This window comes from Mirounga leonina, unplaced genomic scaffold (assembly GCF_011800145.1).
Source record: "Mirounga leonina isolate KUSES-001 unplaced genomic scaffold, KU_Mleo_1.0 Mir_96, whole genome shotgun sequence".
In the NCBI taxonomy this organism is placed as follows: Eukaryota; Metazoa; Chordata; class Mammalia; order Carnivora; family Phocidae; genus Mirounga; species Mirounga leonina.
The window spans coordinates 6,772,979-6,794,302 of record NW_023270871.1 but is presented as its reverse complement, the minus strand read 5'-3'; the positions used below and the strand labels follow the sequence as shown (position 1 = coordinate 6,794,302).

At 36.3% G+C, this 21,324-nt stretch overlaps 1 protein-coding gene and 1 long non-coding RNA gene across 4 annotated transcripts in view; one reads left to right on the top strand and one right to left on the bottom strand.

The window, feature by feature from the left end:
• The window catches only part of LOC118006413 (F-box only protein 4), a 382,076-nt gene that overhangs the window by 201,435 nt on the left and 159,317 nt on the right, over positions 1-21,324 (bottom strand). Inside the window, exons 8-9 of one of the 3 annotated variants that reach the window (XM_034999069.1) lie at positions 7,490-7,598; positions 6,922-7,164 (exon numbers count right to left, since the gene is read on the bottom strand). The exons of the other annotated variants lie outside the window; for them this stretch is intronic. Of the exons in view, the coding sequence (XP_034854960.1) occupies positions 7,131-7,164; positions 7,490-7,598 (143 nt within the window). The 3' untranslated portion in view covers positions 6,922-7,130. Of the gene's footprint in view, positions 1-6,921; positions 7,165-7,489; positions 7,599-21,324 lie in introns of those variants that run through there. 3 annotated transcript variants of the gene reach the window in all.
• LOC118006415 lies at positions 3,181-21,020 on the top strand. The gene is made up of 4 exons (XR_004678065.1): positions 3,181-3,241; positions 7,096-7,227; positions 20,651-20,734; positions 20,982-21,020. It is a non-coding gene; the product is annotated as an uncharacterized LOC118006415 (long non-coding RNA).

Here is a 21,324-nt window from a genome sequence, read left to right as displayed (position 1 = left end):
AAAGAAAGAAAGAAAGAAAGAAAGAAAGAAAGAAAGAAAGAAAGAAAGAAAAGAAACAAACACGCAAACAAACAACTACAGCAAACCCCCAAACCTTCTAATGACTTGTATGTATCTGTCAACAATCTTATCTTGGAAGAAAAAGAGAGGAAAGCTTAGAACTACACCATTTTAGAGGGGTAAAAGAAGAAAACACTGTGTCCTGGAAAGTTCCTTTCCAAACATCTTCTTGAGAGCAAGTCCAAATAAAATGCATGTCGTTTGCTTTTTAGCAGAAAACCTCTACCAAAATATTGCATGTAATGGTAGAATTGCTTCTCCCTCTTTTTTAATTAAACAGATAACTATAAATAATGTTCTGAGCTGGTTATGCCAAGGCCTTATTATTTTGAGATTAGGAAGAAAGTTCCAAATGAAGTAGTTTCAGTGATATGGCTTGGCTTCTGGCCCCATCTCAGATAAAATTCAGCCTTTCTCTGAAAAAATCACCGTCTCCTATATTCCTCAGATCTGAGATTCAAATCCGGTTGGATTTTGGTCCTGATTTCATAAAGGAAGGATTTGATAGAGTGTCTTTAAGTCAGAGTTCTGTGCTACAGAAGCGAAGTGAAATATTATTCAATTCAACAAATAGTTTTTATGTAAGGAAAAAATGCTTCAAATACTCTATAAAATTCTTTGCATATTATCTCTTATACTGGAGAGTAGAACTATAGTCATTTCTGTTTCTAAATAATACGGCCTGAGACCTGCCCACTTCTCTCTTTTCATCTTATTGACATTAACCATCATCACAATAAATTGCCTAAATCATGATGTGTCCTCCATTCAGGCTGCCCCACTCAGTGTAGGGTAGGATTCTTCAAAGGAAATCAAATTAGGACAGACCATCAGAGGCTTAGAAATGTTGGGCCCTTTGAGGGGCATGTGGGTGGCTTAGTCTGTTAAGCGTCTGACTTTGGCTCAGGTCATGATCTCAAGGTCCTGGGATGGATCCCCCGCCTTGAGCCCCTACTAGGGCTCCCCACTCAGCGGGGAGTCTGCTTGTCCCTCAGCCCCTCCCACCTCCCTGTCCCAAGCCCTCACCCCTGCTATGCTCTCCCTCTCTCTCTCTCTCTCTCAGATAAATAAAATCTTTAAAAAGAGAAAGAAATGTTTGGGCCCTTTGACACAGGAATGACACTTCTATTGATTTTTCCTGAATAAATCATCTTACGTGTAGAAAGAAAGAAATAAAAAACTGGTATATAGAAAGACATTAGTTGGGGCGCCTGGGTGGCTCAGTCGTTAAGCATCTGCCTTCGGCTCAGGTCATGATCCCAGGGTCCTGGGATCGAGTCCCACGTCGGGCTCCCTACTCTGTGGGAAACCTGCTTCTCCCTCTCCGCACCCCCTGCTTGTGTTCCCTCTCTCGCTGTGTCTCTCTCTGTCAAATAAATAAATAAAAAAATTTAAAAACTAAAAAAAAAAAAAAGAAAGACATTAGTCACAGCAGTATTTATAATGATGAAAATTGAAAACTTAATGTTCAAGAATCAGGAAAAGGTTAAGGAAAATCCCCACATTTAAATTTTGTAACCATTAAAATGTTGGTTTATCAAACATCTGAATTATTATGGATAATAATTACTTAGTGATTAATTATTAGAACTATGTTAAAATATATAAGCATAAAAAAAAGATTCTGGAAATAAATATGCCAAAGCATTATCAATAATTATAATGGGATTATGGATAATTTTATTGTGATTTTTTCTATCCATTTATATTTTTCTAATGATATCTCATGGACTTGTATTACTTTTATAGTTTTTTTTTTTAATCATGCTTTTCAAAGCTGGAACAAACGAAGACTATATTGTTTGTCATAAACCTCCACTGTTATGAAGACTTGTTTTCCTTGTAGTGGCTCCCAGTTCACACACCGATATAGCACCCAGAAGTAAAGCAGGAAACCAGCATTTCTGAAACTCTTGGAGGAGAAGATGGACTAACAGGTAAATGTCTGTCTTCCTCCCTGAGAAACCAGATGACAACCAGGAGCCTAGAAATTATTTATAGCTGCTGGGAATAGATGAAGTAGTTAATAGAAAAAGAGATCCTGAAAAATGAGGTGTTTCTTCCAAAATAATAGTATTATTTAATATTTGAAGGGCATTTCACGGTTGAAACACTTTACTAGGGCACCTGGGTGGCTCAGTTGGTTGGGTGACTGCCTTCGGCTCAGGTCATGATCCTGGAGTCCCTGGATCGAGTCCCACATCGGGGTCCCTGCTCGGCGGGGAGCCTGCTTCTCCCTCTGACCTTCCCCCCTCTCATGTACTCTCTCTCTCTCTCATTCTCTCTGTCTCAAATAAATAAATAAAATCTTTAAAAAAAAAAAAAAGAAACACTTTACTAACATGATCTCATTCTATCTTCCCCGCCACTCTGTTAGAGAAGCATCATTATTTTGATTTCACATATCACACAGCTGAAGCTTAGTGAAGTTAAGTAAGTTTCCCACAGTCACAAAGCTTTTAAGTGAAAGCTTTTTTTTTTAAAAGATTTTATTTATTTATTTGAGAGAGAGAATGAGATAGAGAGAGAGAGCATGAGAGGGGGGAGGGTCAGAGAGAGAAGCAGACTCCCTGCCGAGCAGGGAGCCCGATGCAGGACTCGATCCTGGGACTCCAGGATCATGACCTGAGCCGAAGGCAGTCGCTTAACCGACTGAGCCACCCAGGCGCCCTAAGTGAAAGCTTTTAAGTGAAAGCTTGGGTTCTCAATTCAGGTTTCCCGATTTTCAATTCAAACTCTGTTGCTCCCACGTTGTTACATAATGTACTACATGTTGTGTAAGACACTTTCCACGTGCAAGACACACTGCTGGAATTAAAAGGGGAAAAAAGAAGCATGGTTTCTAATCTCCAAGAACTTACGACCTAATAGAAAAAACAGGACACAGACAAACTGTCTGTGGGTACAGGTCACGTTTAAAATGCCAAGTCAGTAGTGTAGACTGAAAATGCTTTAAAAGTTGAGAGGACAGAACAGTATCTGTGAGCAGAGGTGACTGTGGAAGGATGATCTGGTTATCAGAGAAGGAACTAGGGAAGAGAGGATGGCACCGTGGCTACACTGGGGAGAAGAGGAGAGTGAATCAAGAAGCAGAAGTGACACTAAACCAGCTTCAATTCTCTTCTTCAATCTGCGTGGAGATTCACTCATCCTATTTGTAATATAAGCTCTCCAGTCATAAGTAAGTAAACGTGTCGAATTTGTAGCTTTTTGTTTTGGCTTGTGTGTGTGTGTGTGTTGCTCATCACAGAGCATTACAGTTATTGTGCACCTTTCTCCTTCATTGCCTGAGATGATGAATGTCCTCCATTGATTAATTTATCACCCAGCCACGTATGTGTGGGCCTCTGATGAGCCAAACACTGCCACTGACGTAGCAACTGAGTACACAAAGTGGAACAAGCGTTCACGGCCCTGCAAGCGCCTACTTTCTTTCTTTCTTTCTTTCTTTTTAAGATTTTATTTCTTTATTTGACAGAGAGAGACACAGCGAGAGCAGAACACAAGCAGGGGGAGTGGGAGAGGGAGAAGCAGGCTCCCCGTGGAGCAGGGAGCCCGATGTGGGACTCGATCCCAGGACCCTGGGATCATGACCTGAGCCGAAGGCAGACGCTTAATGACTGAGCCACCCAGGTGCCCCTTGGTGCCTACTTTCCAGACGGAGAGACTACATGTAAAATGCTAACAATTATTTCCATAATGATAGATATGAAAACTCAGCATTTATGAAGTAAAAGAGAAGCACCTACCTCTGCATAAATGGGGATATGGTATAAGGAGGAGCCTGGTAAGGATAAATTGAAATTACCAAGCAATGAAGGGAGGACAGGCAATTTCAGGCAGAGGAGGCTACATGGCCAAAGTTAAGGGTGCAAGGAAAGGCCAGTGCGCTGGTGATTGCTAGCAATTTGGTACTTTTGGAGATCACAGGTAAAAGGATAAAGGGAGATGAAGTTAGGGAGATAGGAAATAACAGATTAAGTTGGGTTTTGTAAGCTATTTAAAAAAACTTGAACTTTAATCTGTACAGACAATGGAGATGCACAAGAGTTTAAATCACAGGCATAGGTAAGTGTAATTAGTAACATCATAGCTATATTATACCGCACTCTACTATACTATACGTTACTAAGTCCACAAAACATTTTGTCAGATTTTAAGGGAAAATATTTTTAAAAAATAAACAATATGAACCTTATCGACTTTATGCAAATTTCTATGTCAGTGCCTTAACTTTTACCTCATTAATGGGAAATTTAGGAGAAATTTAGAAGAGTGTGATTTAATGCCCTCAATATGACAGATGATTTCTGTTTTCTCTCTACCAAGATTTGGGTTTGACTTGTTTATGTCATAGGAGGACTATAATGCAGAAAGTGACTGTAAAGGTCTATGGGACATTGTTCAACGGCTTATCTAGAAAAGAAGGGTGAATATATCCCTACAAGATGAAGATATCCCTTGGGGATATAATTTAAAGAGGACGAAAATTTTTTTCAACTTCTGTAAATACTCTTTTATATTTAACAAAAAAAAATGAAATAAAACAAAATCACATATGAAAAAAATCTTTGCTTTTTTTTTGTTTCCTTGTTAGCTTTTAAAATTTTTATTTATAAATCAAGAAATGTATTTTCCTAAAAACTATGACTAGTCCAGTTGCCTGATCTTGGGACTAGGAATTATAAACTGAGCCCTGTTCCTGTAGATGATTTTCTGTTTAGTATTATAAAAAGTCTTTCTGTGACTCAGCTCCTGTTAGAATTAGATTATGGGGTTTCCCAGGTTTCTTGATGAAAAAAATGGAGAGACTTCCACACTTCTTAAATGTAATCTATCTTAGAGGTATGAAAGTCCTGGAATCAAAGAATTTAGAATTTAAGGATAGGACTTAACACGTTATCTGAGTCAATATTCCCTTGTGATTATTTATCCAAGGTCCAGCACAGCAATGTTCTGTGTACAGTTACACTAAGAGTTTGCAGAAGACCATAGAATGGGCTAGTTGGTCTAGGTGGGAAGCAAGGATCGCACAGGTAAAAGGCAGCTCCAAGAAAGGGTCAGAAAAGGGGGTATTCTGAAGGCCATGGACCTTGAATGAAGATGGTTCCTTATGGGATGGGGGAAAATTGCACCTCTTCGGGTGTGATGTTAATAATGATACCTCTAGACTCTTCCTGCTTGGTGTTATTTCCTTCAAGTTGGCCATCATGTCAGCCCTACCTAGAGTCTGAATCAAAATCCCAATTAATAAAACTTTTGTTGCTGTTGTTTTTAGTTTAATGGTAATGACAGCAACATGGCATGATTCGTTTTAATCCCTATTCTCTGCCCATCAGACATTACTACCTGGGCATAGCTCATTTCCTCACTGAGCCCAGACTCAGCCTTAGAATTTGTCACAGTCTAGTACTCTGGGCAGCCACTGCCAATGGACTTAGACTAGCCCATCAGATACAATTTATTTGCCATCCCCAGATTAGAATTAAAGGTATGTATATTGGTTCCAAAAGAACTCTGTTACCCTGGAAAGCTGGTGTGATATTCTTGTTGAATACATTCCTTTTAGTTGAATACTCAGTTTTCACTTATGCCTACTCGGACAAGTATTTCTGCAGTTGCCTGAGAGATGGTGTCAAATGCTTTATTCTGTACCCTTGCTCTGAAAGCTCTTATTCCAATAAGCTGACTTTCTTTGGTGTTACTTTTCCCTGTGCTAATTACTTTCATCATCCTACCCACAGGGAGGCAGATTATTAACACTGGTATATAAATTTTTAAAAACCTCAATTTGCAAAATAAGCAACAAGAGCCCTGCCCTTTGCCCTGGATTTCTATAAGGTGCCTAGTTAAATATGCCCTGTGTGCGTTCTGGTTTCCTTATTTGGTTGTAGGGGGCAGAGACCTCACTTCTCATGATTCACCCTGCATATTTCTGACTCTTGCCTCAGGGTGCTTTTGTGAATCCTCTGCATAATTTTGGATAAGATGAATTTGTACACCCCCCACTCCATGTTTGGTTGCTGCAGCTCTCTCCATGTGGCTGCCAGAGTCCTCTGTGGGGGTGTGGGTAGAGGAAAGGTGGTTCATTGATTTACTCAACAAATATATACTGAATGCCCACTATGAGCCAGGCTCTATACTAGAGACTGTGTTTGTTGTGGTTGGTCAGATAGAAATGATTCCTGGCGGGGCACCTGGGTGGCTCAGTCATTAAGCATCTGCCTTCGGCTCAGGTCATGATCTCAGGGTCCTGGGATCGAGCCCCACATCGGGCTCCCTGCTCGGCGGGAAGCCTGCTTCTCCCTCTCCCACTCCCCCTGCTTGTGTTCCCTCTCTCACTATGCCTCTGTCTGTCAAATAAATAAATAAAATCTTAAAAAAAAAAGAAAAGAAATGATTCCTGGCTTCATGGAGCACAGGATTCAGTAGATGAAACAAGCAATAAACAGAGATAAATGACATACTAGCATAGTGAGATAAATGCTTTGAAGGACAAGAACATAAGAATTATAAGAGAATGTGTCTAGAGAATCCATTTATATTGGGTGATTGATGAAAACACCTATGAAGAGGTAACCTTGAAATGGAAGTCTGAGGATAAGTGGTTAGTCATGAGGAGTGAGGGTAAGTGTTCCAGACAGAGGGAGAAGTGTGAGTGTAGGCCCTGAGGTGGCATTTGATGTGAACAATGACCCCAACTTCCCTGTGAGGGCCTAATCTGGCTCTCAAAGAGCCACAGTAGCTTTGGCAGACAAATACAAATTCCAGTCCAGGAAAGAGGGAGGCCACCTTCTGACCAGGGTCTCATATAAGAAAGATTTTCCATTTTACCTGGGGTGAGATACGCCTGTTAATTGATTTATGAAGGTCTCATAGCAATATGCATGGGCCAGGAATGAGGTTTTATATTCATGGTAAAAAGTTAAACATTTGGCACTGCCATTTGGGAAGGTCTCACTGCAAAGGCCAAAGTCAAGACTGGAATGCTGGCTCCCCGTGTCCTCTTACAGTTTGGTGTCCTTGCTGCTGTAGGTCAGATGATTTTCCATCACTCTGGCCTTTGAGAACTAAGGTGCCAGATTCTCTGAAGAGAGCATTGTCCTGATAAAGGAAAAACATGAAGGCACTGGATGTTTTAACTGTGGAACATAAGAGAGAACAGAGGTAATGTTGTGTTTTGTTTTTTTCCCTCAATTTGCTTTACTTTTTAGACCACATTGTTTGGACACTGAAAGTCATGTTTTTGTACTTCTTTTGTGGCATTTTGACTGCCACAAAAGAGCCAGAAAAACTATTCCAGAGCCAGAAAAACTAAAATATAAATAAATCCAGACAGGCTCTTAGAAGCAGTTAGTAAATCAGTCCTATATTTTAAAAAATTTTTTCTTTTCTAAGTAACTATTACTTGAGCTGAAATTTAGCTTACCAGATCTGCCTCATTTGAAAGTTTTCTGAAACAGAATATTTGGCAGAGTTTCTTCCTGTATTAAAATTAATCACATAATATGAGGAAGGGCAAAAACTTCTTCCAGTCTCTACGGAGTGAAGGGAAACAAAAAGGGGAGTTAATTGCCTAACAATTCACCTAAAAAGCTGTGCATAATTGTTCTACATTTCTCCAAAACAAACATAACAAAGGTTTTTTTTCTAATAGCTTAAGAAAGACCAGACAAACAAGAGAGCAAGACAAACAATTCCCCTAATTTTCCAGAAGGAAAACAAGTGGTAAGGCACGCTCACTTGCCTTGCATCCACTACTCCCCTTTGCTTTACTCACTGCACTCAAAAATTAAATGAGTTAATATCCACCAAGCCCCCCAGAATTTTGGGCCCATAAGATCTCCTATACAAGTATGTATTAAATTTTTTTAAAAAGAGAGAGAAAGTGAAGACGCATAGGAAAGAGAATGAAGAAGGCCAAAGAGGCGAAGCAAGCAGAGGGAAACTGTGGAGAATTCTGAAATGCTCAGAATACATAAAATGAAGTTAAATTCTTCCAGAATGCCTCAAGAACCTGTACAATATCTTCTTAAACTCCAGTTAAACTACTAGAGACTCTCAAACAGATAAATTCTATAAAAAGCAAAGTGAAGGTAAACTCTACAAGTTTCTAACTTATAGATGTCATGAGCTTGTACCCTGAAACATATTCTTTTCACTATAAAAGTGCCTAAAACTTCTTGGTTTTGAGTAAATCTAACAGATACTGAGCTAGCCCTCCTCCAGTGTACATAGGAAACTGGACAACAGTCTGTGAAAGACTGCAATCTCTGAAAGAAGAGAAACTGACAAGGGAAGCCTCATATTAACCCTACCTCCCTGCTTGAGAATTTCTGTACTGAAGCCAGTGAAATGGAGTTAGCAGAGCAAGATGGTCCTGCTGACTTGAGGAAGCTGAAGTGGCTGGAATCTGCAGGGCAGGCACCAGAGAAGAGGGGACTACACAGAGCAGCACCCCAGAAGTTTTCATGGAGATTGGACTGGGGAGTTCTGCACAAATCCTTGGCCAAGGCTGTGCTAGATATGAGGCTTACCAAAGGGTGGAGAATAAAACAGATACTACTAGTGGCCCAGCAGTGCCAGGGACTTTGGAGTCCTGGCCCAGCAGGAGTGGAAAGACAGCTACAACACCTTGTTAACAGCACAGTCACTTAGCTGAGACACCAGAAATTCTGTGATGGGTTGTGTAAATGAAATTATATTGTTTAAGGTTACTGCATTTCTGAACTGGGAGTTGTGAAGTACGAAATAGTTCAGTATTGACTATAAATAGACTTGGATAAGTTCAGACATATATATATATATTTTAAAGATTTTTTATTTATTTGACAGAGAGAGACACAGCGAGAGAGGGAACACAAGCAGGGGGAGTGGGAGAGGGAGAAGCAGGCTTCCTGCTGAGCAGGGAGCCTGATGTGGGGCTTGAACCCAGGACCCTGAGATCATGACCTGAGCCGAAGGCAGACGCTTAACGACTGAGCCACTCAGGCGCCCCCAGACATATATTATTAACCCTAGAGCAACCACTAAAAAATAATAAAAACAGATATAGATAATAATTCAACAAAGGAAATAAAATGTGAAATGAAAAAAATTGCATAAACACAAAAGAACATAGAAAAGAAACAAAAGAGAAACAAAATGGACAAATGAAAAACAACTATCAAGATGATAGATATAAACCAAATCATATCAATAATTACATCAAACATTAATGGTCTAAACACTCCAATTAACAGGCAGAAATTGTCAGACTGGATAAAAAAGACAAATCAAATTCGATTTCTGCCTAAAAGAGACAAGTTTTAAATTTAAAGATATCAATTTGATTTTTCAAAAGTAATTTGTCTTTTTTATTCTCTTTAAGATACATACATACATTTAAAGACACAAATATATAGAAGGCAGGAGGAAACTTGGTGGTTCTATTAATACCAAAGTAGACATCAAGACCAAGAGTTTTAAGAAGGACAGAGTGCCATTTAATAATGATAAAATGGAATCATTAGGAAAAATCAACAATCTTAAATATGTATACTTCAAACAACAGAGCTTTAAATTTCATGAAGCAAAAATTGGCAGATCTAGAGATAGCAATCAACAGTATAAATTTAGCAAGTTTGTAGGGTAGGAAGTCATTATACAAAATGATTCCATTTCTGTATCAGCAAACAGTTGAAAAATGCAATAAAATGCTACTTACAGTTATAAAACATAAAGTACTTAGGATTAAATTTTATAAAAGATATGTAAAACTTCTACGTTAAAAATTACAAAATATTACTGTTAACTATATTTTTATTTAAAAATCTAGAAAATATTACTGAGAGAATTAATACAGATCTAAATAGAGAGATATACCTGGTTCATGGATTGGAGCACTTAATATCATTAGGATATACATTTTCCCCAAATTGATTTATAGATTCAAAACAATTCAAATAAAAATTTCAGAGACTTTTAAAATAGAAATTGACATGCTGATCCCAAAACGTATATGAAAATGCAAAGGGCCTTAAGATGCTAAATCAATTCTGAAACAAAAGAAAAATAAGTTGAAGGGTTTATACAACTTGATTTTAATACTTAACATAAAGCTATAAAACCAAGTAGCTTTGTATTAGGGATAAGGGCTTACAGTCTGAGTTGTAATTGATGAATTGTGAAGTCCCAATATGGACAACTTTGAGAATTAAAAAGCCAGGAAGACTCAGTTATAAGTAGGCAGCCACAGTTTTGTGAGATTTACCTCCTGGAGCTTGACCAGGTTCTCCTAGTAAGTATCAAAGAAAAATCCCCTCAAGCTTCTGGCAGAGGGAAGGGAAAAGGAAACATTTGGAAATATGCCAGAGCACTTTGTTCCTAACAAGGCCTGCCCTCAGGAGAAACTAGCTAATCAGAGCCTAAGTGACATGGAGGAAGGGAAATATCCCAACTCCAGCCCATTTTAGCCATCCCACCGAAGAGGGGGAGAAAAACACAGGAACAACTTGTGAAGCTCATAGTCCTGAGCAATTTCACTTCTAGAAATTTTTCCTGAGGATATGTCTCTACATATAAAAGGAAAATGGGTATTATTCAATATTAAATTGTTAGCAATAGCAAAATGAAAAATAACCAAAATGCCTATTTGTGGAAAAGAGTAGAATAAGCTGTGATATATCTACACAATGGATTTCTATGAAGCCATAAATAATAATGAAGAACATGTCCATAAACTAACATGGAATGATTTTGGGGATGTATTTTAAGTGAAAAATCATGGTGTATATATAGTTGACTCTTGAACAACATGGGGGTTAGGGGTGCCAACCCCTGCACGGTCAAAAATCCAAGTGTAACTTTTGACTCCCCAGAACTTAACTACTAACAACCTACAGTTAACCAGAAGCCTTACCAATGACACAAAAGAGTCGATTAACATGTATTTTGTGTTATATATATTATATGCTATTTTCTTAAATCGAAATAAGCTAGATAAAAGAAAATGTTAAGAAAATCATAAGGAAGAGAAAATACATTTACCCTACTGTAGTGTATTTATTGAAAAAATCCACATATAAGTGGACCTGTGCAGGTCAAACCCATGCTGCTCAAGGGTCAATTGTAGTATGCTACATTTTGTGTAAGAAAAAGGGGTAAATAGAAGAGATAAAAAATTATCACACGTTTGCTTGTTTTTGCAAATAAAAAACCCCAACAACATAGGAAGGACAGAAAATGGTTACCAATTGGGTGTAAATGGGAATAGTAGAAGGGTAAAGAATTTTTTAATATAGTTTGTAATTTGAGCTATGTAAATGTTCTATATATTCAAAAAATACGGCTAAAATAAAAAGATTTAAAAAAGCAAACCCTTTAGTTTGCCAGAGTTTATTCTCAGAAAATGACTGGTTGGCTCTGTTTCTGTACCTAAATCAGGACTGAATTTCTACACATAGAATGAAGTGTTGAAGAAGGTATTAGCCCTTTAATGATAAATTTTCTTTACAAAGTGGTTTTAGTGTGAAATTAAGATAGGAAACATTTTTTTTTTAAAGGCATTGTTCTTTCTTTACGGTCCATCTCATTTCTTATGAAATAAAGTGATTTTATTTAAAGGTAGTTCCACTGTCATTCCTGAAAAATGTGCTCTTCAGTCATAGCACCAGTTTAAAAAAAAAATATATATATATACAGAAGTTCAAAGGAGGGGGAAATGGTTGAGACAAACTTTTCAACTGATCTTGTCAAGCCGTCTCACATGTTACCGTTTCCCAGGCTACATTTTTTTCAAAAAACCTGATACATACTGAAATCTTGAAGAAAATTGGGTAATAAAGATAATTTGTTAAGAATCTGAACAACTGGGGCGCCTGGGTGGCTCAGTTGGTTAAGCGACTGCCTTCAGCTCAGGTCATGATCCTGGAGTCCCGGGATCGAGTCCCGCATCGGGCTCCCTGCTGGGCGGGGAGCCTGCTTCTCCCTCTGACCCTACCTCCCTCATGTTCTCTCTCCCTCTCATTCTCACTCTCTCAAATAAATAAATAAAATCTTAAAAAAAAAAAAAAAAGAATCTGAACAACTGAAATAAACTTGTTTTTAAGAGTTCCACTATGTAAGTCACAACTTGAAACATTTCTAGTTAAGGACAGTATCTTGGAGTTCCAGTAATTGATGTCATAAGTAGTTGAGTAATTCTCAAGTTAATGCAGGGGTGATGTAAGGATTGTTAGCCTATATAATATTCAAGATTACTTTTAAATTTCAATGTTTTATCCTGGTTTTTAAGATTTAAGAGGTGGTCTGTAATGGATTCAGATGTTTCATTTGTAGTATAATGAAATGTTTACAGAAAGATAACATTTTCTGTATGCCTGGGGGGCTCAGCTGGTTAAGCCTCTGCTTTCAGCTCAGGTCATGATCCTAGAGTCCTGGAATAGAGTCCCACATCGGGCTCCCTGCTCAGCAGGGAGTCTTCTTCTCCTTTTGCCTTTCACCTTGCTTGTGCTCTCTCTTGCTTCTTGTTTGCTCTCTCTCTCAAATAAATAATTAAAAAATCTTTAAAAAAAGGAAGGTAGCTTTTTCATTAAAATATTTTTAGAAAAAAAGCAAATTCTAAAACTGAATACAAAGAGAAACAAATGAATCTAACTGCCTATTAAATTGATAATATAGTCATTCAGGAAGCGGAATTAATTCAAGCACCTTTGGAAATAGTGTCTTAATTATAAAGTCCTAGTGGGACCAATTCTAAGAGAAAAGGCAATGTTAACCTTTACCTAATAGGTTTATTGTTAGTTGTAATACTATTTTAATTCTTAAACTGTTGAATTTATGACATAAGATGACAAATAGGTAAATATATTACTATAAGAAATCAAAATTCTCACTATGAGAGAAAAAGTACAAATATGACATTTAAAAAGCTAGGGAAAAAATGATGTAATGCTAAATTTGAACTAGAAATATCAACATGAATTCATTTTAAAAGTATACTTCCTAGTTCTGTCCATTAGAATAGCCTAGAAACAATGGTATCCCAGTAACAGGGAAAATACAAATTACTCAGATATTAGTTTTTAAATACCACTCCCTAATAAAAGGAACTGAGCATTTGGAGAATTGGCTGATTCCAGATAGGGGACAAGAAAAAGCTACAGTGAGCATGGGATAGCTTCTTGATCCAGAAAGCAAAGGACTGCTCAAAGACTAATGGGGGTAATATCAAAACGACAGAGGAGCATACTGAAAGGGGCTCCTCTTGGCCAAATTTGATATAGCTGGAGGATCAAAAAGTATAGAGATAGTAATATATTATAATCCATTAAATTTTAAAATAACTCATGAATCTACTATGATATTCAAAAGGGATAGGAATGGAGGAAGAGTGGTTCGTCTTTTGAGAAAAATTCCAGTTAATAGATAGGATTAGCCATTTTGCCATCTCCAGTGTAATAGCTTATCTAGGTAAATATCATCAAAGAATGCTAAAATTGGGATGTGGGTTTGTAGGAAATAGGATACTCACACAGTTGTAAAGTATCACTCATAGATCATTTACTAGATACAACTATTTTTATTCAAGTATAATTAACACACAGTATTATATTAGTTTCAGGTGTATAATACCATGATTCAACAGTTCTATACATTACTCAGTGCTTATTAGATATAATTTTAAATAAAAAGAGCTAATGCTCATCACCTTAACCAAGTAATTAATTTAGCATTAATAGTAGTAGTTCAATCTGGCATTCATTGTATGTCCTTTGATGTTATGCATTAAATATACAATATCTCCTATAAATTAATCTTGTCAGAAATGTTCAACCTGAATCTAAACATGAGAAAGCAATTAGACAAATCCAAAATGTTGGACATTCTACAACTGGCCTGTATTTTTTTTTTTAAGTCAGTATCATGAAAAACAAAACCAAAAGCAGGGGCACTATTCTAAATTAAAATTAAAAAGACAAAAACAGCTGAATAATTTTTACAACTAGGTTGAATCTTGGAGAAAAATTAGATGTCATAATGGAATTATGGTTCTTTTTAAAAAATGCCCTTAACCTTAATGAGACTAAAAGTGCAACTTACTTTTAAGTAGTTTGGGAGAGAATGAGAAGAAGAGATAAAGAGAGAGGAAAGATGTGAGAAAGAGAGAGACAGTGCAAATGCAGCAAATTGGTGAATGTAGGCAAAGTGTATTTGAATGTTTATTGTACTAGTCTTCCAACATTTTTGTAAATTTGAGCATTTTCCAAATAAAGAGTTGGAGAAAAGTAAAACAAGTACTTGCCTTGAAAATGTAGCCTTACTATTTGACTAAATTGCTATTGTCTGTGGAATAATGAAAACCAAAAGTCATGATAGATATAACTTTAACTTTGTTTCATGCATTATTTGGGATAGGTATAGCATCCTTGCTGACTTACTGACACGCACTGCCCTCAGAAGCAACCAACTCACGTTTGGCGGCCAGTTTGGGCTATGTATGGCATTCCTATAGCCATGCTGTCAGGTCTTCATGGAACATGTGGAAGCCTCTGCTGGGCTTTCCCAGAAAGGAGTGGAGCCCAGCAATCTGTTCTGTTCTAGTGTTGATTTTGGCTTCTATTCCAAAAAAAATCAAGAAGACTATTAATTATTCACCATGTGAAGGTGGTAGAAAGAGCAGATGGGATGAAGAGCTTCCTGCCAACACCAGAATTCCAGAGCCAAATGCCTTAGGGTGTTGAAAGTGCTTTGAGGCACTTTAGGAAATGGCCCTGATACAGGAGGGACAATCCAGTCCATGATTTTCCAGAAATGTTTTTGAATGTTGGTGGATTCAAAACCACACTTCTTCTCAGTGCTTTAATGGGCTATTAAATGTTTCCTTTTCATCTCAACCAAATACTAAATCAAAACTGTAGGTTTGCATATATATTGGGGAGGAGTTGTGAGTTCCCTAATAGTGACAGGTATTTCTAAATGGTGAGGCTTATATTAGTGTTGTGAGACAGAAGGGCCTGGAATTGATGCCAGGGAAGGCAAGAAAATCTCCCTCTTGTTGGTGATGCATATTCTTTCTCATAAAGATCCCTCACTAGATTCTTTTCATGTACAAAAAGTCCTCATTGTCCAAGAAGTGGTTCTTAAAAAGGCCACTTAAAGTGAATTCACTTTTAGGGAGGTAGGCAGGGATGGGCTAAATGGGTGATGGGTATTAAGGAGGGCACTTGGTGTGATAAGCCCTGGGTGTTATATGTATGTGATGAATCACTAAATTCTACTTCTGAAACCAATATTACAGTATATGTTAACTAACTAGAATTTAAAAACTTAAAACAAAAAATAGATGAATGGATAAAGAAGATGTGAGATATACGTATATACATACATATATTATACATATATATACATATATATGGTGGAATATTATTCAACCATAAAAAAGAATGAAATCTTGCCATTTCCAACAATGTGGATGGAGCTAGAGAGCATTATGCTAACAGAAATAAGTAATCAGAGAAAGACAAATGCCATATGATTTCACTCATATATGGAATTTGAGAAATAAAACAAATGAGCAAAGGGAAAAAAGAGAGAGAGATAAACCAAGAAATAGATTGTTTTATTTTTTATATTTTAGAGAGAGAGAGAGCATATGAATGGGGGAGGGGCAGATGGAGAGAGAGAGAATCTCAAGCAGAATCCCTGCTGAGCAGGGCTTGATCCCACAACCCTGAGATCATGACCTGAGCCAAAACCAAGAGTCAGATGCTCAAATGACTGAGCTACCCAGGCATCCCCCCTTTTTTATTCAGACTCTTAATTATAGAGAACAAATTTATGGTTACCAGAGGGGAGGTGGGTGGTGGGATGGATTAAACAGGTAATGGGGATTAATGAGTGCACTTATGATAAGTACCAGGTAATGTATGGAATTGTTGAATCACTATATTGTACACCTGAAACTAATATAACAATGTAAAAATAAATAAATAATTAAATAAATAAGTGAATTCACTTTCAAAAGGGGAACAGAGTTATTTGTTAAATTATGGAAAAAATATTTTATAGAACTTTATCTTGAAATAAGGTTATTTAACAAAATTTAAGAATAAACTGTTGATTTTGTAGGCTTTTCCCTAAAACTAGCACAATGGAATACCCTTCCACTGTATGTTTGATTTCTTAGATATAACACTCAAGCACACACACACAAAAAAGGTTCATGATGTGTACTTCATGGAAACTAAAAATTTTTGCTCTTTAAAAGACAATATTAAGAAAATGAAAATAAAAACACAGCCATCAACTGGTAGGAAATATTTGTAAAACACATATTTGATAAAGGACTTGTGTCCCGGATATATATATCAGAAAAATCTCAACAGAAAACAAGGAAACAGTGTCTTTGAATGACACATTGGACCAGATGGACATAACAGATATATATGGAACATTCCATCCCAAAACAACAGAATACACATTCTTTTCAAGAGCACATGGAACATTCTCCAGAATAAATCACATATTAGGCCACAAAACAAGCTTCAGTAAATTTAAGGTCAAAATCATACCATCCATCTTTTCTGATCAAAACAGTTTTTTCACAAGGAAAATAAAACAGGAAAAAAATGCAAACACATGGGCACTAAACGACATGATACTAAATAAGTAAGGGGTCAATTAAGGCAATCAAAGAAAAAATTTAAAAAATATATGGAGACAAATGGAAATGAAAACACAACAGTCCATAATCCTTGGGACACAGCAAAAGCAGTTCTAAGAGGGAAGTAAATAGATACAAGCCTACCATAAGAAACAAGAAAAAGCTCAAATAAACAATATAACATTATACCTAAAGAAAGTAGAAAGAGAAGAACAAAGCCTAAGATGGGTAGAAGAAAGGAAACAAAGATCAGAGCAGAAATAAGTGACAGAAACTAAAAACAAACAAACAAAAAAACAGTAAAACCAAGAACTTGTTCTTTGAAAAGGTAAACAAACTTGACCAACCCTTAACCAGACTCATCAAGAAAAAAAAGAGAAAGGACCCAAATAAATAAAATCAGAAATGAGAGAGAAGAAGTAACAACTGACACCACAGAAATACAAAGAACTGTAAGATAATACAATGGAAAATTATAGACCAACAAATTGGACAATCTAGAAGAAATGGATAAATTCCTAGAAACACACAATCTTCCAAAACAGAACCAGGAAGAAATAGAAAATCTGAACAAACTGATTACAAGTAACAAATTGAATCAGTAGTCAGGAAACTATCAAAAAATGAAAATCTAGGACCAGATGGATTCATAGGTGAATTCTACCAAACACTTAATGAAGAGTTAATATCTATTCTTCTCAAACTATTCTAAAAAATAGAAGAGGAAAGAAAGCTTCCAAATACATTCGATGAGGCCAGCATTACCCTGATAGCAAAACCAAAGACACCCCCCCCACACACACAAGAAAATTACAGGCCAATATGCCTGATGAACATAGATGCAAAAATCCTCAACAAAATATTAGCCAACCACATTCAACTATATATTAAAAAGGTCATTCACTACAATCAGTTAGAATTTATTCCAGGGATGCAAGGATGGTTCAGTATGTGCAAATCAGTGTGATACACCACATGAACAAAACAAAAGATGAAAATCATATCATTTCAATAGATGCAGAAAGACCATTTGACAAAATACAACATCCATTCACCATAAAAACTTTCAACAAAGTGGGGGTAGGGGGAACGTATCTCAACATAATAAAGGCCATAAATGAAAAACCCACAGTTAAAACCATACTCAATGGTAAAAAACTTAGAGTTTTTCCTTTAAGATCAGGAACAAGAGAAGGATGTCCACTGTGGCCAATTTTCTTCGACATAGTACTGGAAGTCCTAGCCACAGCAATCAGACCAGAAAAAGAAATAAGAGCTATCCATATTGGTAAAGAAGTTAAACTGTCACTATTTGCACATGACCTGATGCTATACATAGAAAATCCTAAAGACTCCTTTAAAAAATTAAGAGAAGTAATAAATAAGTAAACTTGCCTGATACAAAGTTAATACCCCCAAATTGGTAGTGTTTCTATATTCTAATGATGAAGTGGCTGAAAGAGAAATTAAGAAAACAACACCATTTACAATTACACCAAAAAGAATAAAATACCTAGAAATAAACTTAATCAAAGATGTGAAAGACCAGTACTCTGAAAACTATAAAACACTGATGAAAGAAATTGAAGATGACACAAATGGAAAGATATTCCATGCTCCTGGATTGGGAAAATATTGTTAAAATGTCCACATTATCCAAAGCAATCTACAGATTCAATCCCTATCAAAATACCAACAGCGTTTTTCAGAAAACCAGGACAAATAATACTAAAATTTGTATGGAATCACGAAAGACCCCAAATAGCCAAAACAATCTTGAGAAAGAACAAAGCTGGATGTATCACAATTCCAGATTTCAAGATGTACTACAAGCTGTAGTAATCAAAAGAGAATGGTGCTGGCACAAAAATAGACACATAGACCAATAGAACAGAACAGACAGCCTAGAAATAAACCCATGCTTATTTGGTCAATTAATCTAAGACAAAGGAGGCTAGAATATACAGTAGGGAAAAGACAGTCTTTTCAATAAATGTTGCTGGGAAAACTGGATAGCTACATGGAAAAGACTAAAACTGCACCACTTTTTAACACCATACACAAAAGTAAACTCAGAATGGATTAAGACCTAAATGTGAAACCTGAAACCATAAAAATCCTAGAAGAGAACACAGGTAGTAATTTCTCTGACACTAAATGTAGCGACATTTTTCTAGATAAGTCTCCGAAGGCAAGGATAACAAAAGCAAAAATATTGGGACTATGCCAAAATAAAAAGCTTTTGCACGGCAAAGGAAACCATCAACAGAACAAAAAGATAACCTACTGATTGGGAAAAGATAATTGCAAGTAATATATTTGATATGGGGTTAATATCTGAAGTAAAAAAAACAAAAAACTTCTACAACTCAATACCAAAAAACAAAACAAAACAAAAACAAACAAAAGACAATTCAATTTAAAAATGGGCAGAGGACCTAAATAGACATTTTTTCCAAAGAAGATATACACATGGCCAACAGACATATAAAAAGATGCTCAACATCACTAATCATTAGGGAAATGCAAATCCAAATCATGATGAGATATCACCTTAAACCTGTTAGAACAGCTAAAATAGAAAAGACAAAAAATAACAAGCATTGGTAAGGATGTGGAGCAAAAGGAACCCTAATACACTGTTGGGGAGGATGTAAATTGGTATAGCCACCAGGAGAATAGAATGGAGGTTCTTCAAAATTAAAAATAGAAACACCATATGATCCAATAATTCCACTATTGGGCACTTAACCAACAGAAACAAAAACACTAATTCAAAAAGATGTGCACTCCTATATTTATTGCAGCATTATTTACAATAGCCAACATATGGATGCAACCTAAGTGTCCATCAGTAGATGATAGATAAAGAAGATATGCTATACACACACACACACAGACATATAAACACAATGGAATATTATACAGCCATAAAAAAAGATGCTATTGTGCCATTTGAGACATATGGATGGACCTAGAAGATATTATGCTAAGTTAAATAAGTCAGACTGAGAAAGACAAATACCATATGATTCCACTCATAAGTGGAATAAAAAAAAAAAAAAAAGCAAGCCTATAAATACAGAGAACAAATTGATGGTTGCCAGAGTGGTGTGTGGGGGTTGAGCAAAACGGTTAAAGGGGAGCTTTAGCTTTAGCTTAGCTTCCAGTTAAGGAATGAGTAAGTCACAGGACTAAAAGACACAGCACAAGGAATATAATCAATGATATTGTAATAGCAATGCATCAGGACAGATGGGAGCTACAATTGTGAACATAGCATAATGCATAAACCTGTCACCTAAGTTGTACACCTGAAACTAATGTAACATTGTGTGTCAACTATACTCAAATAAAAAAAGAAACGAATAATAAAAAAAAACCCTCAATTTTTAAATGGGCAAATATAGCACGTGTTCATTGTCAAATATTTGGATATCACAGATACATGAAGAGAATTTACCTATAATCCCATGACTTAGAGATAATTACTGCTACATAAGATCTTAAATGGCATGTCCTTCCATGTTTTTTGAGTAAATATGTCATGTATATCCTATTTTTATACTATTTTATGATCTGCTTCTTTTACTCTTTTTTATAGATATATATACATATATATAAAATATTGAGCATGTTTCTGTATACTTTGATATTTGCAAACATGATTTTCAATAACTACAATGGAGAGGTCATAATTTATTCATCCAATTTTGTATCATTGGACATGTATAATTTTACAGTATTATTATACAATTTACACAATTGTAACATATACTGCTGTACATAAGTCTCTAGGTAACTATGATTTCACAAATATGACATTAGATTCTACCAAAAACTATCTACATTTTAATGAATTTTGTTTTTATATATAGGAAACCTATCTTAACTCACTAAACTCAATGCTTTTTTTTTTTTTTTTTTCATTTTGTATTTCTACAGAAACCCAACAAATGGAGTTGTTGGTGCAGATTTCCAAGGATGAAGTTGTCTGGGTACAGCCAATGCTTTCAGTCAAGAAACAAGGTGGAATGTGAATTTGTAGAAATTACAGCTTTACTAAGATTTAGGTGGGAAGTTTGTGAAAAAAAAGTTCTGGAAAAGCAAGAAAAAAATTTCTATTCAAATTCTCATGTCTACTGGGGTAATGGAGGCATCGAGTATTTTATTTTCCATTTCTATTAACACAACTCAAAACATCTATACTTTATTGTTGTTTTTTTGTTCTCTGAAACATCTCTTTTTTTTTTAATTTTATTTATTTATTTGACAGAGAGAGACACAGCGAGAGAGAGAACACAAGCAGGGGGAGTGGGAAAGGGAGAAGCAGGCTTCCCACGGAGCAGGGAGCCCGATGCGGGGCTCGATCCCAGGACCCCGAAGGCAGACGCTTAACGACTGAGCCACCCAGGTGCCCCTGTTCTCTGAAACATCTTAATGAGAGGCCAGCAGTGAGTTCAAGTTTTTCAATGCCAAGTTGAGAATGCCACACCTCACATACCATTTCCCTTGGAAATTGAGAACAATCCAAGTTTTTCAAAACCCCAAAGTATCTTTTTTTATTCTTTGAAACTCCATGCTTTACCACAGTGCAAGTCTTATTAGGTTTTTAATAA